Here is a 22,553-nt window from a genome sequence, read left to right on the forward strand (position 1 = left end):
AGTGGGCGGAGCGCATGGGTTTGTTGCGCGCGACGCGGCAACAACGCTTTCTGCTCGAGTGGCGCGAATCTATTCAGAATAATCAATGACGAATCAAAAGGACGATTCATAAATAAAAAATGCAGTAATTAATTCATATATTTTGTTGACTATGAATAAACACTGAAATTAAACAACAATTGAGAATAGAATAATAAAATAATGAAAATGTATTTCTTCTTAGAATCATGACTGTTGAAGAAAGAAATTATTTTATCAATAATTCTTTTATTTTTGGTAACGCGTAGTTTGCTCATCTCATCTCGTTCTGCTCATAATTGCATTAATGCTCCTTTTCGCTTACTCGCTTCCGATAACATATAAAATGAAATTCCCGTATTTGCAATTTTTTTAACATGCCCTCAGAAACATTGCTCTTCAAAGTCATTAGTACAGGTAATAATGTCAATGCATTTTCGTTCCTAACTTCTGTAATGACACAGTCCAAGTACGACTTTTTTGACAGCAATAATTGTTCATTAGATATGAATTTTTCAGACAATTTTTGCAGAATTTCAACATCGAATAACGCTTCATGAAAATTCCCAGTGATTTCCAGTACATCTTCGGCTAATTTCCCCAAGTTCATCATGCCAGGACCCTTCCTTTCTGGGAACTTTTTTCTTAATATTGCTAGAGAGTCAGTGAAACCAAAAATATTTCTGAAATTAGAAATCATTGAGTTTCTAATGATGGCTCGAATCAAATTCCTGGTGTCGAATGGAGCATTATGAGCAACCAAAATACACAGCTTTCGAAACAATTTCAAAAAATCATTGAATGCGACGAGAGCATCACTCAGTGGACTAGATATTACTGGATTGTTATTATAGCATAACTTGCCTCGTTTCTCAGTTAAACCTGTAACTTCTGATGCATTACGATTGATTTTCTTCGTGGCTGTTACATAAATATTGAATGAAGTATCATTCGATTTAGCTGCTATCTGGAGAATTTCACATGTCTTATCTAATCCTGATGTTTCGATATCAAAATATATAATAACAAAATCGTTTGAACCGGAGAAGATGCGTTCGGTAGTTCGAAGTTCCTGTAAACCATCTGCATCGAAAGGCCAGTCATTGGATTGATCCGAATCAATCGTCAGTCCACAGTTTGACTGATATTTTATTCCCTCTCTTGATTCCGTCTTCTTTCGTAGTTTATCTCTTTACTGAGCTAGGAAATTTCTCCGGGCCTTGGCTGCACTGGTCTTCACTCTTTCAGCCCTTTGATACCTAAACTTGTCTTTCCTTTCACAAAATTTTTCCATATGTTTACTAGGTGAAAGATGTAACTTATTGGTGACAGTGACCAAATGCATGTCCCCATCATTTTTATGACAGATGGTGCTTGCAAATCGGAAATCAGCTGACTCAGTTCTGCTGTAATATCGATTTTTAGGAGCTTTATGGGACATCATCGCGTTCACATTCTCATTTCCTTGACTCGAAGCAGCCATAGCGAGTTTGTTGGAATTCTTCGAATATTTTGCGAATAAAGTTAGCAACGCTTCATGTAATTCAGGATCTTTGAGGAGAATTGTTGATTTTTCCTCCTTCTGAGGATTAACATGCGAGCACCACAGTCCACAATTCTCGTGGCGACCGAAGACATGATTAGGGATGACAAGAAGTGTAGCTGCCAGTTCAGCTGGTTTACTTTTATTTGCTTGCACAGCGTAGACAAACACTTTTTTAGATGTGGGATGCTTTTTTGTCTCTTAACTCTTTGAAATGTTTTGATAATTCATACAAATCATTTACAAAATGTTTATGTAAATGGTTTTTATCAAACAGCTTGAACATTTGTAAATTAATACCACGACGTACACTGGGAATCGTTGAGCTGTCTTCATCCCCTATAATCATCCTAGGTTGAAGTCCAACTTCTTTCAAAATTTCACTTTCATTTACTAACTGAGCCCCAACATCAGCCTCCATTGCCTTAGCACTGCCCTCAAAATTTTTACGACAATCGTGATCGTCCTTGTTCACACCAATGTCACAGAGCTTGCACTTACGATTTCTTGTTGCAAAATCCAGAGTTTTTCCACTCAGGCAACCAGTGTGTTGGAATTCCTGGAAGCCGACAGGATTCCATTACTAACACTAACGCCTGCTCACCGTCAGGCAACATCATAACAACCCAGTTGTTACTAGGGGCCTACTTCGCATTTTTTGGGTGATGGGGCGCCACTTTCTGGACCGCTCTCAGCCATCCGGCATAAGGGGGATGCCCCACCACCGACCACGAGGCCCCCCGAAATCGTCCGATTGAGCGATCGGGCAGCCTCGCTCGTTCACTTTTCGTTCGGGATTCATTAGAAGCAACACGTGTCTAACTGTTTTTCGGATATTCATTAAAAATTATTCTTGACCGCTCAAACATTTATAATTAAATTATAAAGCACCGCTCATTATTCAAACTATTAATTACTGACATTATCAAAATAGATAAATTGTGGTTGTTAAAAATAAACGTGACTTTGAGTGACACGTGCAGTGTAATTCTTCTTTTTTTTGGGGCTGTTCGCACCCACCCACACCGATCCCCTCCGATCCAGAACATTCTTCCAACATTTTCTGGTCCTTCGAGCCGGATCGGAGGAACATTTTGTGATAATTGTGTGAGTGTGTACGTGGGAAAATCGGCTCAGCGCGGGAAGCGTAGCGGCATTGGCAGTGCCGCCCCACCATCAACGAGGGCCCGCCCCTGCCGTTCGACAGTGTCGCCCCAACCCCGCCGAGCGCCACCGGCACTTGATAGTGCCGTCTCACCACATCGAGGGCCCGCTCCTACCGTTCAACAGTGCTGACCCTCCATCATCGAGGGCCCGCTTCTGCCGTTCGCTCATAGGGGTCCGCTCATCTGGAATACTTTTCCGGATCATCGTCATCAAAACCACACGTTCTGGTAATTTTTTGGGAATCATTCCCATTGGCACCGCTCAGTCAACAGGTATTTTCAACCCTTTTCTTTTTGATCCGTCCGGCATCAATCACGTCCAAGGTGTTATTATTTTTTGCGGAGGTTCTTTTCCTTTAACTGGTTTTTTTTTGGGTTTGTTTTTGAATTTCGGACGCGCTCTACACCCATCAGCTCGTCGGGAGATAGTGGAACGGTACTATCTCTGCTACAACTGTCTCGGTCGTCATTCAGTCAAGGACTGCAGATCGCAGACGAGATGCCAGCTCTGTGGAGGTCTCCATCACACGATGCTACACTCCACCTCGACCACAGCTCCACCTAAGCCCAGTCACGGGCCATCTTTTAGGACCGCTCAAGGTACTGCTCAAAACCAAGCTGCATCGTCATCAGCTCGACCATCTGGGGTACCAATGGTCACGTACACCTACGGGGATGGGGTCACTACTGTGAAGACCTCTGAGCCAAGGCCTTCAACATCTGCGGAATGAAGGTCATCCGGACAGATTGCCGTTTCGTGCTCAGCTCGTCAGCTCGATTCTGGAATTCCTGGTTGCCGTCCTGGGGTACTTCTGGCCACGAGTCTAGCTTATCTCGTGTGTCCAGATGGGGTCGCTCACCGCATTCGCCTGCTCATCGACCCAGGATCAGAAATATCTCTTATTGGGGACCAGATTGTGCGTCGTTTGGGGCTTACTAGGTCCAAGACTTCGCTACTCATTTCCGGAATCGGAAACTCGGCATCTGGGCCGGCACTAGGCAAGGTACCGCTCACCATACAGTCCACTCATTCTTCATTTCAGCTGAGAGTCACGGCTTATGCTCTCAGCCAGCTCACCACGTCATTACCGACGTTTACACCCGGACAGCTCAAGTGGGATCATCATGAAGGGTTACAACTCGCTGATCCCAGCTTCCTGGCACCAGCACCAATTGACGTCCTACTTGGTGCTGACGTCTACGGTCAGCTCATCCTGCCAGAGGTCATCACGCGTGACCCAGGTTCACCATCTGCTCAGCTCACTCGACTCGGATGGGTCATCTTCGGGCCCACTGAAAGTGTTGTGTTAGCTCACACGGCCACAGCTCACCTTTCGGTATCCAATGAGGACCTCGATGGCTTACTCACCAGGTTCTGGGTCCAGGAAGAGGTTCCTGAGACCTCAGAGGTACAGCTCACCGACGAGGAAGGTCAATGCGAGGAACGCTTTCGGCGGACACACACCAGGGACTGCTCCGGACGTTATATTGTCCGGTTACCGCTCAAGGCTCCGCCCTCAGTGCTTGGGGATTCACGAGCGTCCGCGCTCGCATGCCTTCACCGACTGCTCAGGAAGTTCTCCCGTGATGAGGAATACCATCAACTCTATACAAACTTCCTCAAGGAATATGAAGCCCTTGGCCACATGCGCCGGGTCTCCGGACAGCTCACTCAGACAGCTCTGCGACAGCGTATGGGGGAGTGCACAGCTCTCGGGACGACCTTAGCACATGAAGCTCCGGCTTCAGGAGGGTTGAGGGTCCCGAATAGCTCGTACTCCGCTCAGGCTGTCACTTCTCCGAAATATTTCTTTCCTCACCACGGTGTCGTCCGAACCAGCAGCGAGACGACGAAGCTCAGAGTCGTGTTCAACGGCTCCCATAAGACCAGCTCGGGGCAAACGCTCAACGAGATTATGCATACTGGAGCCAAACTCCAGAGAGGCTCTTCACTCGACGGCATAAGCTCATCTTCATGACGGACATCACCAAGATGTTCCGCCAAATCGGAGTACATCAGGATGATTGGCCGCTCCAACAGATACTTTGGGCCGATGCAAATGGGGACGTCACCACATATCAGCTCACCACCGTCACGTATGGAACTAGATCCGCTCCATTCCTTTCCATACGTGTCTTGAACCAGCTCGTGGAGGACGAGGGCAGTAACTATCCTCTCGCCGTGGAGCCGCTCACGAAAGGACGATATGTGGACGATATTTGCGGAGGTGCTGACTCGGAGGAGGAGTTACTCAAGACCGCTCATCACGTGACTCAACTTTGCCAATCAGGCGGCTTTCCGCTGGTGAAATGGCACTCCAACAGTGCAGGTCTGCTCAGCACACTCAGGTTGGACAGCACCTCCCACGATCAAAAGGTGATCGAGGACTCGCTCACCAAGATCTTAGGGGTCTCATGGCACCCAGGAACGGACAGCTTCACGTTCTCCATCGCTCGGCCTGGAACCAACTCCATCTCAAAACGAATCATTCTGTCGGAAACCGCTCAGCTCTTCGACCCACTTGGCTTCCTCGCGCCAGTGGTGGTACGAGCGAAAATACTACTACAGGCGCTCTGGATAGAGAAACTGGGATGGGACGACCCAGTTTCCCCGACAACAGCACATCGATGGCGACAGTTCAGGGATGAGCTCAACCAGTTGTCGGAGGTCACCGTGCCACGATGGCTTGGACTGCTCAAGGGCTTCGACGTGGAAGTCCATGGATTTTCCGACGCATCCCAGGTGGCTATGGCAGCTGTCATTTACCTGAAGGTTCCGCACCTACCTGGAAATGGTATCACGCTCGTCTGCTCCAAGACTAAAGTAGCCCCGCTCAAACGGCTGACCATCCCACGCCTGGAACTTACGGCTGCCCTGCTCCTAGCCAAGCTCATACGTTACGTTCAGGATCAGCTCAACCTCAGAGCTGCGCCCACCTACCTCTGGATGGATTCCTCCGTAACGCTCACATGGATCAGCTCCCACCCATCACGATGGAAAGAATTCGTGAGGAATCGTGTCGCTCTTATCCAAGAGCTAACTCAGCCAACTCACTGGAGGCTGGTGCCTGGCAAGGAGAATCCAGCAGATTGTGCTTCTCGAGGTCTCACCGCGCAACAGTTAGTAGCACATAAGCTGTGGTGGACAGGCCCACCATGGCTACAACAGGACAGCTCATCTTGGCCAACTCACGTTCTAGAAAGGGACCTCAATGTGGACCTCGAAGAGAAACCGGGGCAGATTTACTACGGCGCCGCTCAGCAAATAGCTATCTGGGATCTCATCGATAGGTTCTCTTCGTTCAACCGACTACTTCGGATCACCGCAATCTGCTCAAGGTTCATCGCTCGGCTTAGGAGGGTTCCTAATACGTCACTCCATTATCCGCTCACGCTCAGCGAACTGGAAGACGCACGGCTCCTTTGGATCAAGCTCACCCAGACAGCTCATTTCAGGGAGGAACTACGGATCATCTCTCGCGGGGAGAAATTCACCAGGTCCCATCCGCTCACCAAGCTCACCCCGTTTATCGATCGTCAAGGGATCCTGCGTGTTGGTGGACGGCTCAGGTTCGCACAGCTCGACCCCGAGAGCAAAAATCAAGCAATCATCCCAAAGGAATCGCAACTGGCTCGCTTACTGATAAGCCAAGCTCACCTAAGGACACTTCACGGCGGGACACAGCTCACTCTTCGTCAGCTCAGGACAGCTTACTGGATCCTCGGAGGCCGAGCTCCAGTGCGCTCCTTCATCCTTAAATGCGTGAAGTGCGCTCGACAACGTGGGATACGTGCTCAACAGCTCATGGGACAGCTGCCACCAGCCCGACTCACCCCCGCTCGCGCCTTCCTCAACACGGGGGTTGATTACGCCGGCCCCATATCGCTCCGGTCATGGAAGGGACGGGGCCACAAGTCATACAAGGGCTGGTTGGCTATCTTTGTCTGTATGACCACCTCAGCCGTGCATCTCGAGGTAGTATCAGACTACTCAGCTGATGCATTCCTAGCGGCATACAGACGTTTCTCCAGTCGGCGCGGGATCGCTCACACCTTATTTAGCGACTGCGGTACCACCTTTCTCGGCGCTGATGAGGAGCTCCGGAGGCTATTCTTAGCAGGATCATCCGAATCTCGACAGCTCGCCCAGCTCCTCATTCAAGATGGGACTCAATGGTCCTTCAACCCTCCAAGCGCACCACACTTCGGAGGCAAATGGGAGGCGGCAGTGAAGTCGGTGAAATATCATCTCACCCGGACTATTGGGGAGGATCTGCTCACCTTCGAGGAACTCACCACCTTGCTCACCCATGTTGAGGCAGTTCTCAACTCACGGCCGCTTGAACCGCTCACTGATGATCCTGATGACTGCTCGGCTCTGACCCCCGGGCATTTCCTCATGGGCCAGGCTCCTACGACTCTTCCAGAACCATCATTAGAGAATCTTAACATCTCTAGACTCTCCCGATGGCAGCTCATCCAACGAAATCTCCAAGGGTTCTGGAAGAGATGGTCCACAGGATATCTCCAACGTCTACAGGCCATATCCAAGTGGTACCACCCGACTCACGACATCAACGTCGGCTCCTTAGTCTTACTCACGGACGAGAGGTTTCCTCCATCAAAGTGGCCTCTCGCCCGAGTGACCGCTCTACACCCTGGCAAGGATGGGCTTACGCGAGTAGTCACGCTCCGGCGGCGTTAACGCGCCCCATCGTTAAGCTCGTACTCCTGCCAGTACCAACGTCAAGGACCTAGAACCATATCAGCGCTACAGCTCGTCAGCTCATTGGCCTTCACCTGGACTTCGTCAACCCTGACGGATTTACGACCCGGCACGATCAGCGAGGTCCACCGTGAAGATGGAAGCACCCGGATTGGACGGGATTTACGACCCCCCCCAACGTCTCGGATGATTCCAAGCTTAGCCAGCACACCAAGGACCAGCTCTTCGGACAGCTACAGGGTGATCCACCCAGCATACGCTCTGTGAATACTTTTGATTCCCAAATTTTTGTTTTAGGTCATATTGTTCATCGACAGCTACTCTCAAGTTGCTGACGGCTGGGGAGGATGTTGGAATTCCTGGAAGCCGACAGGATTCCATTACTAACACTAACGCCTGCTCACCGTCAGGCAACATCATAACAACCCAGTTGTTACTAGGGGCCTACTTCGCATTTTTTGGGTGATGGGGCGCCACTTTCTGGACCGCTCTCAGCCATCCGGCATAAGGGGGATGCCCCACCACCGACCACGAGGCCCCCCGAAATCGTCCGATTGAGCGATCGGGCAGCCTCGCTCGTTCACTTTTCGTTCGGGATTCATTAGAAGCAACACGTGTCTAACTGTTTTTCGGATATTCATTAAAAATTATTCTTGACCGCTCAAACATTTATAATTAAATTATAAAGCACCGCTCATTATTCAAACTATTAATTACTGACATTATCAAAATAGATAAATTGCGGTTGTTAAAAATAAACGTGACTTTGAGTGACACGTGCAGTGTAATTCTTCTTTTTTTTGGGGCTGTTCGCACCCACCCACACCGATCCCCTCCGATCCAGAACATTCTTCCAACACAGTGATAGTGCCGTATCCATTCAAACTGTCGTATTTCCTACCTATTCCTCGAGTGGACCATCCCATATCATAAGAAATGATAATATTAATGATACTTCCTAGAACAATGTAAAATCCATTTTGAGGTTTGTTAGAGAATCCAGGATTATCAGGATTTTCCGAAAGGGATGTTTGGAAAGTTTTATTACAAATAAAAATAAAAAATCGATTGTTCATACTCAAAATCAATTATAAAATAATATATATATAATACTCACCCCTGACGTGCTCTATAGACGAGACGAAGGGGACGGTTGAGTCACCGACTGAGCGCGTCCCCAGGTGGCGGATAGGGGGAAGGCCGGAGAATGGGTGGTACCGCGGGGACGGAGACAGGAGGCTGGGTAACAGCACCTGAATCCAGGATCCTGGGGGCCACTTCGGAACCAGACCAGCGATAGCTATAATGTTGACCTACGGGAGTAAAGACCCGTCAGGAAGACCCAAGGCATCGCCGCGGACCAGACTCCCCAAGCCAAGGTGGAAGTGATCGTGCCGAGGGCTGAATGGCACTGGGGAACAGTGTCTTTAACGATACCCTTGGGGAACCAGGCAGCGCCCCATTGTATTTATGCCTTACCCTCGTATCCAGGCTCTGCAGGGGTGGACTTTATTTTCCTAGGTTTCACGTCGGACTTATATGGAACCATTGATTAATACAAATTTTAGGGCCGATGACGGTGCCCTCCCTGAGAGAACGGCAGAGGAGGAGATGATCGGCGCTAGGGCCCCAGACGGGGAGAAAGCGCGGATGGTGGTAGAGGGGGAGCCAGCCTCAGAGGGGCCTACCATTGGTGGGCCCGCTGTCGCTGACCCCACCCAGGGCAAAAGAAAGAAGGGGCGGACGGGTGCGGAGAAACGCAGGGCCGGCCAGGCTAGTTTGAAAGCCGAGGCCTCGCGGGATCTCCAATCCCCGCAGGAAGCGACTGCATCAAAAGGGAAGGTGGAACAGGCCACGGGGTCCAAGAGGCCCAGGTCCTCTGGTTCCACTCCCCCAGATGTGGCCATGCCCGCGAAAAGGATGCGGGCGGTGAAAGGACTGGGGCCAGCGTCCTTCAGGGAGGCGGCGAAGGGTGGAGGCAGGGTGGCCGTAGTGCCAACTGGCTACCCAGAGCTGTCCCTGACGAGAGAGCAGGCCGACCAGGTCCAGGAGGCGCTGGTGGTGGCACTGTTCGGGACAGACCTAGACGGTCAGCTCCCGAGCTTTGAGGGCCACCGGTATGAGGACGGTGTGCTGTGGGTGGCATGCACGGATGGTCGGTCGAAGGACTGGCTAAAGGCCGTGGTGCCCACCCTGGCACCCTGGGAAGAGGCCTCCTTTATCCAAATGGATAAGGAAGCGCTCCACAAGCTAATCAGTGTGACGGCCTTTCTCCCGGGAAAACCCGTAGGAGCAGCGGTGGTTCTTGGAAAGGGGCCACCGCTGGAAAGGGGAGCATCTGGGACTGCCGAAGCGGGGAGGGGGGGTTAAACCTGGTGCTGGTGGTGGACCCCAAGTCCCTGGAGGTCTTGAAGGGGTTGACCCCGTTCTGCTGCCTCAGCCGGCGTCGTTTTTACGAGACCCAGCGGAGAGCGGGGGGAGGAGGGGCGCTCCATACCCAGCGGGACCCTGGGAATGCGGCCACTGACCAGAGTGGGTCAGGAGCTGCAGGTGACAAGGGCGGGCGGAAGGGAGCGCCAACTGGACCAGATGGCCCGAAGGGTGCCCCCGAAACTGCCGAGGAAGGCGTTAGCAAAGGTCGGGCGCGAAAGGGCGAGGAAGGCTCCCTCTTACAGAGGGACCCCCTTGCTGTCGCACGCCCTCCGCCGATCGGACGCACAAAGGGCCGTAGGGGAAGGCCACCTCTGGTGAGGGGGGGCTCAGCGGGGACTGGAAGGGGGTCTCATGGGACCCTCGACTGGGCCCTGCCGAGCTCATCTCACCAGGGGCAGGTAAGGGGGCCAACAGGCGACCCAGCCTAAAGGCCTACCAATGGCCCGGTTGGCGAGGCGAGGATGAGCAGAGGACGAGATGCAGGGAGACGGCTTAGTCTCACTGCTAGTCCACTGCTCCCAGATTAACTTGCAGTACTGCAGGGCTGCGACTGCCCTGCTGAGTCGCAGCCTTGTGGTGGAGCACACAGACATATACCTTATACAGGAGCCCTGGCATCACGGAGGCTCGGTTAAAGGCTTATCTGGAAGCGAGGAGGAGCTATTCTATGCCCGGGGCGACCTGGACCCCAGGGCCTGCATTGCTGTCAAAAAAGCGTGCGGAGCCAAGGGAATGGCAAACTTCTGCTACAGAGACCTGGTGGCGGTTGTCATGAGGCTTCGGGGGGAGGCAGGGGCGGAGGACATTGTGTTCTGCTCGGCTTACTTCCCGCATGACTCACCGACACCACCACCTACCAAGGAACTGCGTGATCTGGTGAATCACTGCAGAGCCAAAAAGCTGCCACTCATCATAGGATGCGAAGCAAACGCGCAGAACGTGGTGTGGGGCAGTGAGAGATGCAGTGACAGAGGCACTGCTCTCTTGGAATTTATGGCAGACGTGGACCTGGAGATCCTAAAGAGGGGCTCGAGGCCTACATTTGTCACCTCGCGCTGTCAATGTCTCATTGACATAACCGTGTGCACCCGCCGACTGGTGGAGCAATGCATGGACTGGAGGGTGGACCGGAAGGACACACTCTCCGACCATCGACGCATTAGATTTAGCATTGAGGGCTGTACCAAGCTACAGTAGGATCGCCTGCGCGGAAACCCAAGGGCCACCGACTAGGACTCGTTTGAGAGGAACCTGGAAGAAAGGCTCAGGGTAGGACGCGTAAGGCCCTGCAGGGAGGACAGGTTGGAGGACGAGGTAGAGAGAATCCACGTCGCCCTAATCGAGTCCTTCCAGATAGCATGCCCGGCTAAACGATGCAGGCAAGGGAACAAAGTGCCTTGGTGGAGTCAAGAACTGGACAGGCTGAGAAGCCAGTCCAGGAGACTTGGGAATCGAGCGCACAAATCAAAGAGAGCCGAAGACTGGACTCTGTACAGAAATGTGCAGAGGGAGTACAAGAGGCTCATAAAACAATCAAAGGAGCTCACCTGGAGAACATACTGTGAGGAACTGGAGGCGCTTTCAAGCATCTCCAGGCGTCGCAGGGTCTTCTCGGGGGGCCCTGCACAAAGGCTGGGTGGAATCACGCTGACAAGCGCAGAGACCATCACAGAACCGCGAGAGGTCCTTGAGCATCTGGTTTGCGCGCACTTTCCGGACTCTATTATAGAGCACCCAGGAGAGTGCCCTGAGACAGACTGGACGCGAACAGGAAGCGGCGATCCCGACTGGGGGCTAGCGGCAAGAATAGTAACGCTGGACAGGCTGCGGTGGGCGGTGGACTCCTTCGAAATGTACAAGAGCCCGGGTCCGGATGGGATATATCCGGCCCTCTTGCGAAGAGGGGGTCCATTGCTCCTGCGCAGACTGCTACCGGCACTGAGGGGCTGCTTAGCATCGGGCTATGTGCCCAGCAGGTGACGGAAAGTCCGAGTTGCCTTTATCCCCAAGCCGGGTAAATGCAGCTATGACAATGCAAAAGCCTACCAGGCGATCAGTCTGAGCTCCTTCTTGCTGAAGACGCTGGAAAGACTGGTCGACTGGCACATCAAGGAGGGGGCACTGCGGTCAAACCAGACATGCTCCTCACAACATGCATACCAAGCTGGCAGATCAACGGAGACTGCGTTGCACCACTTGCTAGGCATAATAGAAAACGCAAAGGAAAGGAAGGAGGACACCCTCGGTGTCTTTATAGACATAGAGGGAGCCTTCGACAATACTTCCGTTGACATGATGGAGAAAGCGGCGGCATCATTTGGGATCGAGACGTCGTTCACCAAATGGATAGCCGCCATGCTCCGCACCAGAGTTGTCCACTCCACCCTCGGGAACAGTGCGGTAAGGGCTGTGGGGGGGAGGCGCTGCCCGCGGTGGGGGGGGGGGGGTATCTCCCCTTTGCTGTGACTCCTCGTTGTCGATGGTCTCCTCACTGGTCTCGAGAAGCTGGGGGTAAGGACAGTTGCATATGCGGACGATGTGGCACTGCTGGTATACTAAAGTCAGCATAAGTTTTAACATCGCGTATAACCCGAAGTCTCCCCTCCCTTCTTCGCGCATGCGTAATTTCAGGATATTACCGCGTTACCCACACGTGCATTAGTTTCCTACGCGGAAACTAGTTACTTCCTGAAATTAAATATATTTAAAAAACAATTGAAAATCTGGCTATTAATTGTTAGACAAGACCAAGCGTTCTCTGTGCAGCAAAAAAAATTATCAGTAGTAATACCCCAAGACCTTCAAAATTATCGGATATTTCCCGAGAGTTTCGTTGCGTAGCAACGAGAGGGATAAGGCTCGCAGGTTAAAAAACCCGAGCGCGAAGCGCGAGCGTTTTTCTGCGAATCTTATCCCGATCTTATTCGGATCTGATTAGGTTGGGAGCGAATTCCCTCCACCTCATTTTGAGTTTTTTTTAGAAAAGAAGGGGTAATTTTGGATTTCTTTCGTTCACGCTCCCGCGCAGACGCGTCCCCCGATCGAATTGATTTTGATCGCGATCGATAGGCATTGACCTTGTCTAGATCCCATTAGGACGGGAGTAAATTCCCCCCACCCATTTTCCGTTTTTTTTAAAGTGAAATCCTCTCACCCTTCATAAAACTCATGAACGAGGGTGTCCAAATGTCTAAGTTAAAATTTCAGCCTATCGGGAAGTTGGTTACGAGGCTCGTCAAGGGCCGAATAAAATAAAAAATCGTGTTACGAATCGCAACAACATTGGGAGCGGGCGTAGCGAGCGACCAACAACTCAGACAGATTTTTTTTAATTTTTTGATCAATAATCTCCAAGGATTCTCCTCCAAATCTGCTCATGTCGCGGTAAAGTCTTTGAACTTGATTTTTTGTAATGACAGTTTTGAGGTTTAAAACGCGTACAAGTAGTTTATCGGATATTTTCATTGCTTAGCAACAAACAGGGAAATATCCGAAAAATATCCGAAGTAAAACTCTCTTACTTGTACCACGTGACGGAAAATGCCACCATTTGATTGGTTGAAATTGGGATGAAAAAAATAATCACATATAATACCACAAGTGGTTCAAAATTATCGAATATTTCCCGATAGATTCGTTGCAAACAAATGAAGGAGTCAAGTTTTTCAGGCTAAAAAATCACGAGTGCGAAGCACGAGTGATTTTTCCTGAAAAACTTGATGACTTCATTTGTATGCAGGGAACCTAGAGGGAAATATTCTATAATTTTGAAGCTCGAGTGGTATTCAGGGGATTATTTTTCCTATCCAAATTTCGGCCAAGAGAATTGTGCCATGACATGAAAAGAGGTTTATTTGGTTAAGTGTCGTTTGTTTACCAAAATATTCAAAAAATTATCGCATATAATACCACAAGAGCTCCGAAATTATCGGATATTTCCCGATAGGTTCGTTGCAAACAAATGAACGTGTCAAGTTTTCCAGTTTAAAAATCACGAGCGCGAAGCGCGAGTGATTTTTCTGGAAAACTTGACGAGCTTATTTGTTTGTAGGGAACCTTGAGGGAAATATCAGATAATTTCGAAGTTCGAGTGGTATTCGGGGGATTATTTTTTGCATCCAAATCTTGGCCGATAGAATTGCACCATGAGACATAATTTTCAACGAATTGCCATTAATCTGTCAGATACAATTGAGGGTTACTTCAACATTTGTTTTTTTTTATATATATCAACATGCAAAATTTCCAGTGAAATTTCCAAGAATATCCGCTGAAATACCGTGTTGACTATACAAAATAACGTCGAATGGTGCAATCCTATTGGCCAAGATTTGGATGGGAAAAATAATCGCTGATATTCGAGGTAGGCTATACAAAATATCAACAAATGGTGCAATTCTATTGGCTGAAATTTGGGTGGGAAAAATAATCAAGAATAAATAATTTATTACGTTTTACATCTTATTTGTGTGTTAATTTGAATTTATTTTGTGTGTTAATTTTAATGGTAGTGTGTTTACTGTTTTAAGTTAAGGTTTTCTTGATAATTAACCTGTGTGATTTTTCGAGTTGGGATATCAGTGTTAACAAAAGGTAAATGTACTTGAATATACAATCAATGATTCGGGGTAAGATGAAACAGCGAAAAAAAAATATAGATCGGTAAAAATTGTAATTGTATTGTAAAATAATAATAATAATGTCTGTTTCTTGGAACGTGGGGAATATCATTAGAAAAATTATGTGGGTAAAATAGGTGTTTTTTAACATGAGGATCTTGTTTTTAATGATAATCGCATTATGTTGTGAAAAATTAAATATATACAGGGTGTCCCAAAGGCAACGTTTAAACTACACCCCAAGGGCCTACACGGTCCAGAATTGATAACTCCTAACCGAAGTAATATTAAGTGATGAAATGAAGGAAATTCGTTGGGGAATTAAATTCCCCATTGATTGATACCATAAAGGGTGAAACCAAGGGCATTCGTTGGGGAATTAAATTTCCCGTCGATTGATACCCATTTCATGCCCTAATCGCCATTATTTTCAAAGAAAAACCGCGGGCTACATGCCGACAAGGACTAAAATCTTGGAGATTTTATTCTCCAATCGCCCGTTCCCCACTTAAAAATTGATTACTTCTCCCCCCATTATATTTAAGGGATGAAACCAAGGGCGATTGAAGGGGGATGAATTTCCCAATCGATCGTCTGTGTCTGGCCGAAAAGTTGCAAAAAACTTTCCGATCCAGAATTCCACCCCTAACTTAAGGGTGAAGTTTGGACGTTGGGTTTTGGACCACCTTGTATCTTGAGAATATATAGTTTTGGATAGGCTATGTTTCTCTACCATATTTTTGTTCTCATGTTTTTTGCCATACATTTTTTGATACTTCTCATAGAACGAGGCAAATTAATTCATCTTTTCAGTGGTTTTTTCAAATATATCTTCTAAACTAAAGACTGAACAACTTTTTCTCAATTGAAGTATTTTTTTTTTTAGTATTCAATTATATTACGTCAAAGGAGACCGCTAGGAGGCGCGCGAGCGACCAGACGTGTGAACGAGCAGTGCGGAAGTAAAAAGCAAATTAGTACGGAAAAAAAAGAGGAAAAAAGGTGAAAAGTGGTTGGAAAAGGAAGTGAGAGTGGTGACGACAGGTGAGAAGATAAAAAAACGCGGTGAAGTAAGTGAGAGGGAGGCAAAAAGAAGAAAAAGCAGTAAGGGACCGGGAAGGGGGAAGGCTGAAAAAACCGTTGGGACAGGGACGAAAGTGCGGGAAGGGGAAGTCGTCGAGAAGGAACAGAGAGAGAGGCAGGGGCCGGAAAGGAAAGGATGGAGAGAGAGATGGAAGAGAGATCAGGAGACAGGATGAAAAGGAGGGGAAGGCCAAGGAAAGGAGAGGAAAAAACAAGGGAAAAACAAGTGGGGAAGAGTGACGAAGGGCTGGAAAAATATTGGAAGGGCAGGGAAACGGAGGAGGCAAACAAGGCGGAAAAAAGTAAAAGTGAACAAAAGGGAAATGAACAGAGGGAAATAAAGAACGATGGGGGGGGGGAAGAGGGGTTCAGGACAAACAATCGACTGGAGAGAACGCCACAAGGAAAGGGAAGAGGTGAGCCGGAGGAATCGGTAAAGAAAAGAGGATCGGTAACGAAGGAAGCGGAGCAAAGGAGAGGAGGAACAGAAGATAAGGAAGAAATGGCACAAGCAGAACGTAAGGAGATAGAGCAGAGACAAGAAGGGAATCGAAGCATACAGAAAGGGAGGGAAGTGGCAGAAGGGGACAAAGAGGGGGGATAAGTAAAGATGAGGGAACAGGGAGGGAAAAAGAGGGGACGAAAGGCATAAAAGTGACAGAAAAAGAAAATAACAAGAGGAAGATACGTGATGAGGAACCAGGGAGGGAAAAGGGGGAAAATGAAACAACAAAGGGGGGAGAAGCGGAGAAAACAGAAAGACAGGAGGAAAAGGAGGAGGAAAGCTTGAGGGAAGGGACGGAGAGAGGAGAGACAGTACAGGTGGAGGAGGGAGAGGACTCAAATGATGAGAGGGAGAGCAGGGGGCCAACGACACCGAGGGAGGAGAGATTTAAAATATCAGAGCTAGAGAAGTGGTTGGGAGAGGGGGAAGAAAGGAATAATGAGGAAAGAATGAGGGACGTGGAGGCAATAATAAGGGAAATGAGGGAAAGTGGAGAGAAAAAATGCAAATGTGAAATCGGGGAAAGGGAGAGAAAATAGAGAAATGAAGAAAAAGTTAGAAGCAATGGAATACATTCTGGAAAAGAGGGAGGAGCAAAGAGAGAAGTTACGGGAAGAGGTAGAATACTGGAGGAAAAGAGAGCGGGAAACGGAGGCAAGAGAGAAGGAGAGGAAAGAGGAGGAAAGAAGGAGAAGAGAAAGACGAAAGGAAAAAATGACAGAAAGAGACGAAAGGGAAGAAGCCGTGAGGGAAAAAGGGGGGCGAGGGGGGACAACGAACAGGGATAACAGAGGGAGCGAGGAGGGCGAGGGGACGAAGGACAAGGAGGAACAGCAGAAAGGGGAGAAAGGAGGATGGCCCCAGGGAGAGAGGAGGGCGAAGAGGCGGAAACTGGGAAGGGGGAAGATAAGGAGGAGAGAGGGAGCGCACCAGGAAGGAAAGGAGGAAGAGAGGAAAGAGGGGGAGAAATGACTACGAAAGAAAGGAGTGGGGGGAGGGGGAGGAGAACGAGAGCAGATATACAGGAAGGAAAATAGGGACAGCGCCGGCAGCACTGACAGAAGAGGAATGGAAGGAAGAATTAGAAGAAAGGAGAGGAAGAAGAAAAAATATAAAGATAAAGGGACTAACATTAGTAACAAAGAGAAAAAAGGACGAGCTGGAAGGATTTTTCAGGAAGGAAGTGGGGGTGGAAGCCAGAATAGAGAAAATGAGCAGGATGGAAGAGGAGGGGTGGCTGGTGAGATTGGACGAGTTGGAGGACAAAAAGGCAATAATGAGAGAGAGAAGAGGACTGACAGAAAAGGGGTGGGGGGTATATATTACAGATGATCTGACGGAAAGGCAGAGGAAGGTGAAAGGACGGCTGGAGGAGCAGGCGGGGAAATGGAGGGAGAGAAGCTGGCCGGCCTGGACGGCATATAATAGTATATGTATACCTATGCGTATACTAATAGCAGTACATTGTTGTTTTAAGTTTTATTTTCAATTTTTTTTTTTCAAATGAACAACATCGAAATATATGCTTGGCGCATTTTTTTACAAAAACATTTTTTGTTTTTGTGTTTGGGGGGATTTCAAAGCATTTTTTTCAAAATGGGCAAGAGATTTTACACTTCTTTTAGTAAATGTCCACATGTTACCTGGTCTAATTCTCTCTAGACTAAAATTAAACAGGATCGTCCTCAAGACAATTTCCGCTTCCGTCTGACAGACCGCGTTGCTGCTGTGGTGCTGCTGCTGGTCTCCGTCCTGGTGGCAGTGGTGGTGGTGGTGGTGGTCCTTTTTTTGCTGCTGCTGCTGCTGCTGTCAGTGGCGGCGAAAGCCGAGGGGCGCGGTTTTGGGCCAAAGGCAGCTAAAAAAAACATATAATTAATAATATACTCTAAGCAGTTGGCAATAAGAGTGTGCTAGTCGTGTGACAGCAATGAAATTAGAGGGGAAAATACGTTAAAAACACTTCTCTACATTTCATTCTCAAAATTGAATTCTCTAAATTTATTGAAATGATTTAATGACATGAAATGCCCCGAGAAAATGCACAATTAATCCTTTCCAATACGGAATTAGCTCATAGACGTTTCTAATACCCTACACATTAATATATTCATGTATTAGCAACTCCTACGCGCTAAGAATGTAATGACAAAGACTATTTGTGCATTTTCTTGGGTGAAAAATTTTTTTTCTTAATCGTTTTCAAAATAATGCATTTTCTTTTCAATTATTTTTGAAACATTTATCGTTTTGGAAAAGTATAGCGTATCTCGATTGTCAAAAACCATTTTATACTTTACAGTGCAGTAAAGAGGGTTTTTTTTTTAGAAAATCTGTTTATTTACAAGGATAAATGAAAAAAATAGAAACAAGGTTAGTCGTCAAACGCCATGAAATGCCAAATTATGCATTTCTATTTTTTCCTTTATCACTGATCACTGAAAATAAACAATTTAGAAAAATTGTTTATTTCCAAAGATAAAAGAACAAATTGAAAAAAATAGAAAAAGTGGGGTTAAGTGTCAACCGCGATGAGTATCCGTGAGATAGGAGCGTTTTTCTGGAGGATTGTCTGTCCCATCCTCACAGATGATGTAGGATAGGGAGTCTCCCTCTCTCCACGTGTTGGATGCTGTCTTATTCAACCGCATTGCCAGATCTGCATGTGGAGCGTAGATACCAGTGTGGGCTTGTGGTTCACGAATCAACTTGTGTTCATTCTTGCGATTCCTTGGAGGTAGGTTTTGATATTGGAGAGTTTCTGCTCGCGGGTCTGGTCGCTGAAGACCTCATTCAGGACGTAGTACACAGTGCTTTTGACAAGATCAGAAGAGTACGTATCTTTCAGGAGTTTTCCGTTTGATTCCAAACGGAAACCAGTTGAGCCATCGGAGCGACTGGTGAAGTAAAGACCAGTATGAAGTTTCCTGTTTGCTACGAGAACGTACTTATAGGTCTTCTCATGCTCCAGTTGGATATGGTCATACTGTGTTTGTACGGTGTCCCTGATTCCCTCAGCAATCTTCAGGGCTATGTCCAGATCCTTCTGTTTAGTATCCATCATCATCGAATCTGTGTCACCATAAATGACACCGTAACCTAATGATTCCGCTATGGTGCATGCCATCTTCAGACATTGCCGGCCTGTTTTAGTGATAGTAGCAGCCAAATTGGGAGCGTAATATCGAAAATGAACTGAACCAAGACATCCGTAGAGAGTGTTCACTATGAGTTTGAGGGCTAGTTGTTGGGTTTCATATGCTAGTTTCATTGATTGTGGGATCCATGGCGATTCCATCAGGCGTTTGGTTTCTGCGCGATTCTGGATGATTTTATCAACTAGTTTAGGAATCACTCCCGCCCGTCTCTTAGGGTCGACTTCAACATCTTCCAGTTTCTTGCAGCAAACCCCCGCATTGTCGAGAAGCAGAGGTGGTACTCCCGGATGATACTAGGGTAGAGAGACTTGTAGTCCATCAGGAGGACTGGGTTATCGTAGAATGCGACATTTGCATCCAATACTAAACCACCCGGGATGTCCTTCACAATCTTCTTCTCCTTTCGATCAGGGAGGATGTAGCCTGCCTCGTGGAAGGAGTGCGTCATCATATAATCGTTTCTGTCGTTTCGCAAAAATCTCGGAGTCTTTGATAATACGTAACCCGCGACTTTCGTCATTTCCACCATGAGGGGAATTATATTTAGAAAACGAGTTACCTGCATTATACAGTCTGACTCTATTCTCGTGGTCTGAATGAGTTCAATCATGCCCTTTGCTGAGTTGAAAAACTCAATAACTTTCCAAGGAGCCAGTGGTCTACCAGTTGCAACTTTACTCCTCAAAATGTTTGAACAAACTGTGTCAAACTCGCCTTAAAGTGACTTGGGGTCCACCTCCTTCAGGACCACTTTGATGTCGCCCAAGGGTCGATGCAGGACATTGCTGGGTGTGCAAATTTGAAGCTGCCTCAGCTTCATCATATCATTTTTTATTCAAGTTTTCAAGCTACATCTTATCATTTTTTACTTCAAGTTTGACACAGTTTGTTCAAACATTTTGAGAAGTACAGTTGCAACTGGTAGACCACTGGCTCCTTGGAAAGTTATTGAGTTTTTCAACTCAGCAAAGGGCATGATTGAACTCATTCAGACCACGAGAATAGAGTCAGACTGTATAATGCAGGTAACTCGTTTTCTAAATATAATTCCCCTCATGGTGGAAATGACGAAAGTCGCGGGTTACGTATTATCAAAGACTCCGAGATTTTTGCGAAACGACAGAAACGATTATATGATGACGCACTCCTTCCACGAGGCAGGCTACATCCTCCCTGATCGAAAGGAGAAGAAGATTGTGAAGGACATCCCGGGTGGTTTAGTATTGGATGCAAATGTCGCATTCTACGATAACCCAGTCCTCCTGATGGACTACAAGTCTCTCTACCCTAGTATCATCCGGGAGTACCACCTCTGCTTCTCGACAATGCGGGGGTTTGCTGCAAGAAACTGGAAGATGTTGAAGTCAACCCTAAGAGACGGGCGGGAGTGATTCCTAAACTAGTTGATAAAATCATCCAGAATCGCGCAGAAACCAAACGCCTGATGGAATTGCCATGGATCCCACAATCAATGAAACTAGCATATGAAACCCAACAACTAGCCCTCAAACTCATAGTGAACACTCTCTACGGATGTCTTGGTTCAGTTCATTTTCGATATTACGCTCCCAATTTGGCTGCTACTATCACTAAAACAGGCCGGCAATGTCTGAAGATGGCATGCACCATAGCGGAATCATTAGGTTACGGTGTCATTTATGGTGACACAGATTCGATGATGATGGATACTAAACAGAAGGATCTGGACATAGCCCTGAAGATTGCTGAGGGAATCAGGGACACCGTACAAACACAGTATGACCATATCCAACTGGAGCATGAGAAGACCTATAAGTACGTTCTCGTAGCAAACAGGAAACTTCATACTGGTCTTTACTTCACCAGTCGCTCCGATGGCTCAACTGGTTTCCGTTTGGAATCAAACGGAAAACTCCTGAAAGATACGTACTCTTCTGATCTTGTCAAAAGCACTGTGTACTACGTCCTGAATGAGGTCTTCAGCGACCAGACCCGCGAGCAGAAACTCTCCAATATCAAAACCTACCTCCAAGGAATCGCAAGAATGAACACAAGTTGATTCGTGAACCACAAGCCCACACTGGTATCTACGCTCCACATGCAGATCTGGCAATGCGGTTGAATAAGACAGCATCCAACACGTGGAGAGAGGGAGACTCCCTATCCTACATCATCTGTGAGGATGGGACAGACAATCCTCCAGAAAAACGCTCCTATCTCACGGATACTCATCGCGGTTGACACTTAACCCCACTTTTTCTATTTTTTTCAATTTGTTCTTTTATCTTTGGAAATAAACAATTTTTCTAAATTGTTTATTTTCAGTGATCAGTGATAAAGGAAAAAATAGAAATGCATAATTTGGCATTTCATGGCGTTTGACGACTAACCTTGTTTCTATTTTTTTCATTTATCCTTGTAAATAAACAGATTTTCTAAAAAAAAAACCCTCTTTACTGCATTGTAAAGTATAAAATGATTTTTGACAATCGAGATACGCTATACTTTTCCAAAACGATAGATGTTTCAAAAATAATTGAAAAGAAAATGCATTATTTTGAAAATGATTAAGAAAAACAATTTTTCACCCAAGAAAATGCACAAATAGTCTTTGTCATTACATTCTTAGCGCGTAGGAGTTGCTAATACATGAATATATTAATGTGTAGGGTATTAGAAACGTCTATGAGCTAATTCCGTATTGGAAAGGATTAATTGTGCATTTTCTCAGGGCGTTTCATGTCATTAAATCATTTCAATAAATTTAGAGAATTCAATTTTGAGAATGAAATGTAGAGAAGTGTTTTTAACGTATTTTCCCCTCTAATTTCATTGCTGTCACACGACTAGCATACTCTTATTGCCAACTGCTTAGAGTATATTATTAATTATATGTTTTTTTTAGCTGCCTTTGGCCCAAAACCGCGCCCCTCGGCTTTCGCCGCCACTGACAGCAGCAGCAGCAAAAAAAGGACCACCACCACCACTGCCACCAGGACGGAGACCAGCAGCAGCACCACAGCAGCAACGCGGTCTGTCAGGCGGAAGCGGAAATTGTCTTGAGGGCGATCCTGTTTAATTTTAGTCTAGAGAGAGTTAGACCAGGTAACCTGTGGACATTTACTAAACGAAGTGTAAAATCTCCTGTCCATTTTGAAAAAAATGCTTTGATATCTCCCAAACACAAAAACAAAAAATGTTTTTGGAAAAAAATGCGCCAAGCATATATTTCGATGTTGTTCATTTAAAAAAAAAAATGAAAAAAAAACTTAAAACAATAATGTACTGCTATTAGTATACACATAGGTATATGTATGTGTGGACGG

General features: G+C 47.1%; 4 protein-coding genes across 4 annotated transcripts; 3 read left to right on the forward strand and 1 right to left on the reverse strand.

The window, feature by feature from the left end:
• Positions 1-225: 225 nt before the first annotated feature.
• On the reverse strand, positions 226-2,260 carry LOC135163954 (uncharacterized). The gene is made up of 5 exons (XM_064123860.1): positions 2,210-2,260; positions 1,862-2,120; positions 1,259-1,761; positions 344-1,090; positions 226-231 (listed from the first exon to the last, which is right to left on the reverse strand). The coding sequence occupies exons 1-5, from the start codon at positions 2,258-2,260 to the stop codon at positions 226-228; spliced, it is 1,566 nt and encodes a 521-aa protein (XP_063979930.1).
• Positions 2,261-4,702: 2,442 nt separating this feature from the next.
• On the forward strand, positions 4,703-7,840 carry LOC135163955 (uncharacterized). Its single transcript, XM_064123861.1, has 3 exons — positions 4,703-7,408; positions 7,466-7,693; positions 7,751-7,840. Exons 1-3 carry the CDS (start codon positions 4,703-4,705, stop codon positions 7,838-7,840), a joined length of 3,024 nt encoding a protein of 1,007 aa, XP_063979931.1.
• Positions 7,841-10,363: 2,523 nt separating this feature from the next.
• LOC135163956 (uncharacterized) lies at positions 10,364-12,177 on the forward strand. The gene is made up of 3 exons (XM_064123862.1): positions 10,364-11,079; positions 11,179-11,862; positions 11,928-12,177. The coding sequence occupies exons 1-3, from the start codon at positions 10,364-10,366 to the stop codon at positions 12,175-12,177; spliced, it is 1,650 nt and encodes a 549-aa protein (XP_063979932.1).
• A 3,547-nt stretch (positions 12,178-15,724) lies between these two features.
• Positions 15,725-16,632, forward strand: LOC135163957 (cilia- and flagella-associated protein 251-like). The gene is made up of 2 exons (XM_064123863.1): positions 15,725-16,106; positions 16,151-16,632. The coding sequence occupies exons 1-2, from the start codon at positions 15,725-15,727 to the stop codon at positions 16,630-16,632; spliced, it is 864 nt and encodes a 287-aa protein (XP_063979933.1).
• Positions 16,633-22,553: the final 5,921 nt, after the last annotated feature.

The sequence above is a fragment of the Diachasmimorpha longicaudata genome, chromosome 6, assembly GCF_034640455.1.
Source record: "Diachasmimorpha longicaudata isolate KC_UGA_2023 chromosome 6, iyDiaLong2, whole genome shotgun sequence".
Taxonomy (NCBI): domain Eukaryota; kingdom Metazoa; phylum Arthropoda; class Insecta; order Hymenoptera; family Braconidae; genus Diachasmimorpha; species Diachasmimorpha longicaudata.

Bases quoted from the DNA above. Each gene is read 5' to 3' on its own strand.
- LOC135163955 (XM_064123861.1), top strand. From the start codon at position 4,703: ATGACGGACATCACCAAGATGTTCCGCCAAATCGGAGTACATCAGGAT. The intron at 7,409-7,465 runs GTAGTCACGCTC...TACTCCTGCCAG, and splicing joins GCAAGGATGGGCTTACGCGA to TACCAACGTCAAGGACCTAG. The intron at 7,694-7,750 runs GTGATCCACCCA...TTTTTGTTTTAG, and splicing joins GCTCTTCGGACAGCTACAGG to GTCATATTGTTCATCGACAG.
- LOC135163957 (XM_064123863.1), top strand. From the start codon at position 15,725: ATGGAGAGAGAGATGGAAGAGAGATCAGGAGACAGGATGAAAAGGAGG. The intron at 16,107-16,150 runs GTAAGGAGATAG...CGAAGCATACAG, and splicing joins AGAAATGGCACAAGCAGAAC to AAAGGGAGGGAAGTGGCAGA.
- LOC135163954 (XM_064123860.1), bottom strand. From the start codon at position 2,260: ATGGCTGAGAGCGGTCCAGAAAGTGGCGCCCCATCACCCAAAAAATGC. The intron at 2,121-2,209 runs GTAGGCCCCTAG...GTCGGCTTCCAG, and splicing joins CATCACCCAAAAAATGCGAA to GAATTCCAACACACTGGTTG. The intron at 1,762-1,861 runs GTATTAATTTAC...CAAAGAGTTAAG, and splicing joins GATTCCCAGTGTACGTCGTG to AGACAAAAAAGCATCCCACA.
- LOC135163956 (XM_064123862.1), top strand. From the start codon at position 10,364: ATGCAGGGAGACGGCTTAGTCTCACTGCTAGTCCACTGCTCCCAGATT. The intron at 11,080-11,178 runs GTAGGATCGCCT...AAGGCCCTGCAG, and splicing joins GAGGGCTGTACCAAGCTACA to GGAGGACAGGTTGGAGGACG. The intron at 11,863-11,927 runs GTGACGGAAAGT...ACAATGCAAAAG, and splicing joins TCGGGCTATGTGCCCAGCAG to CCTACCAGGCGATCAGTCTG.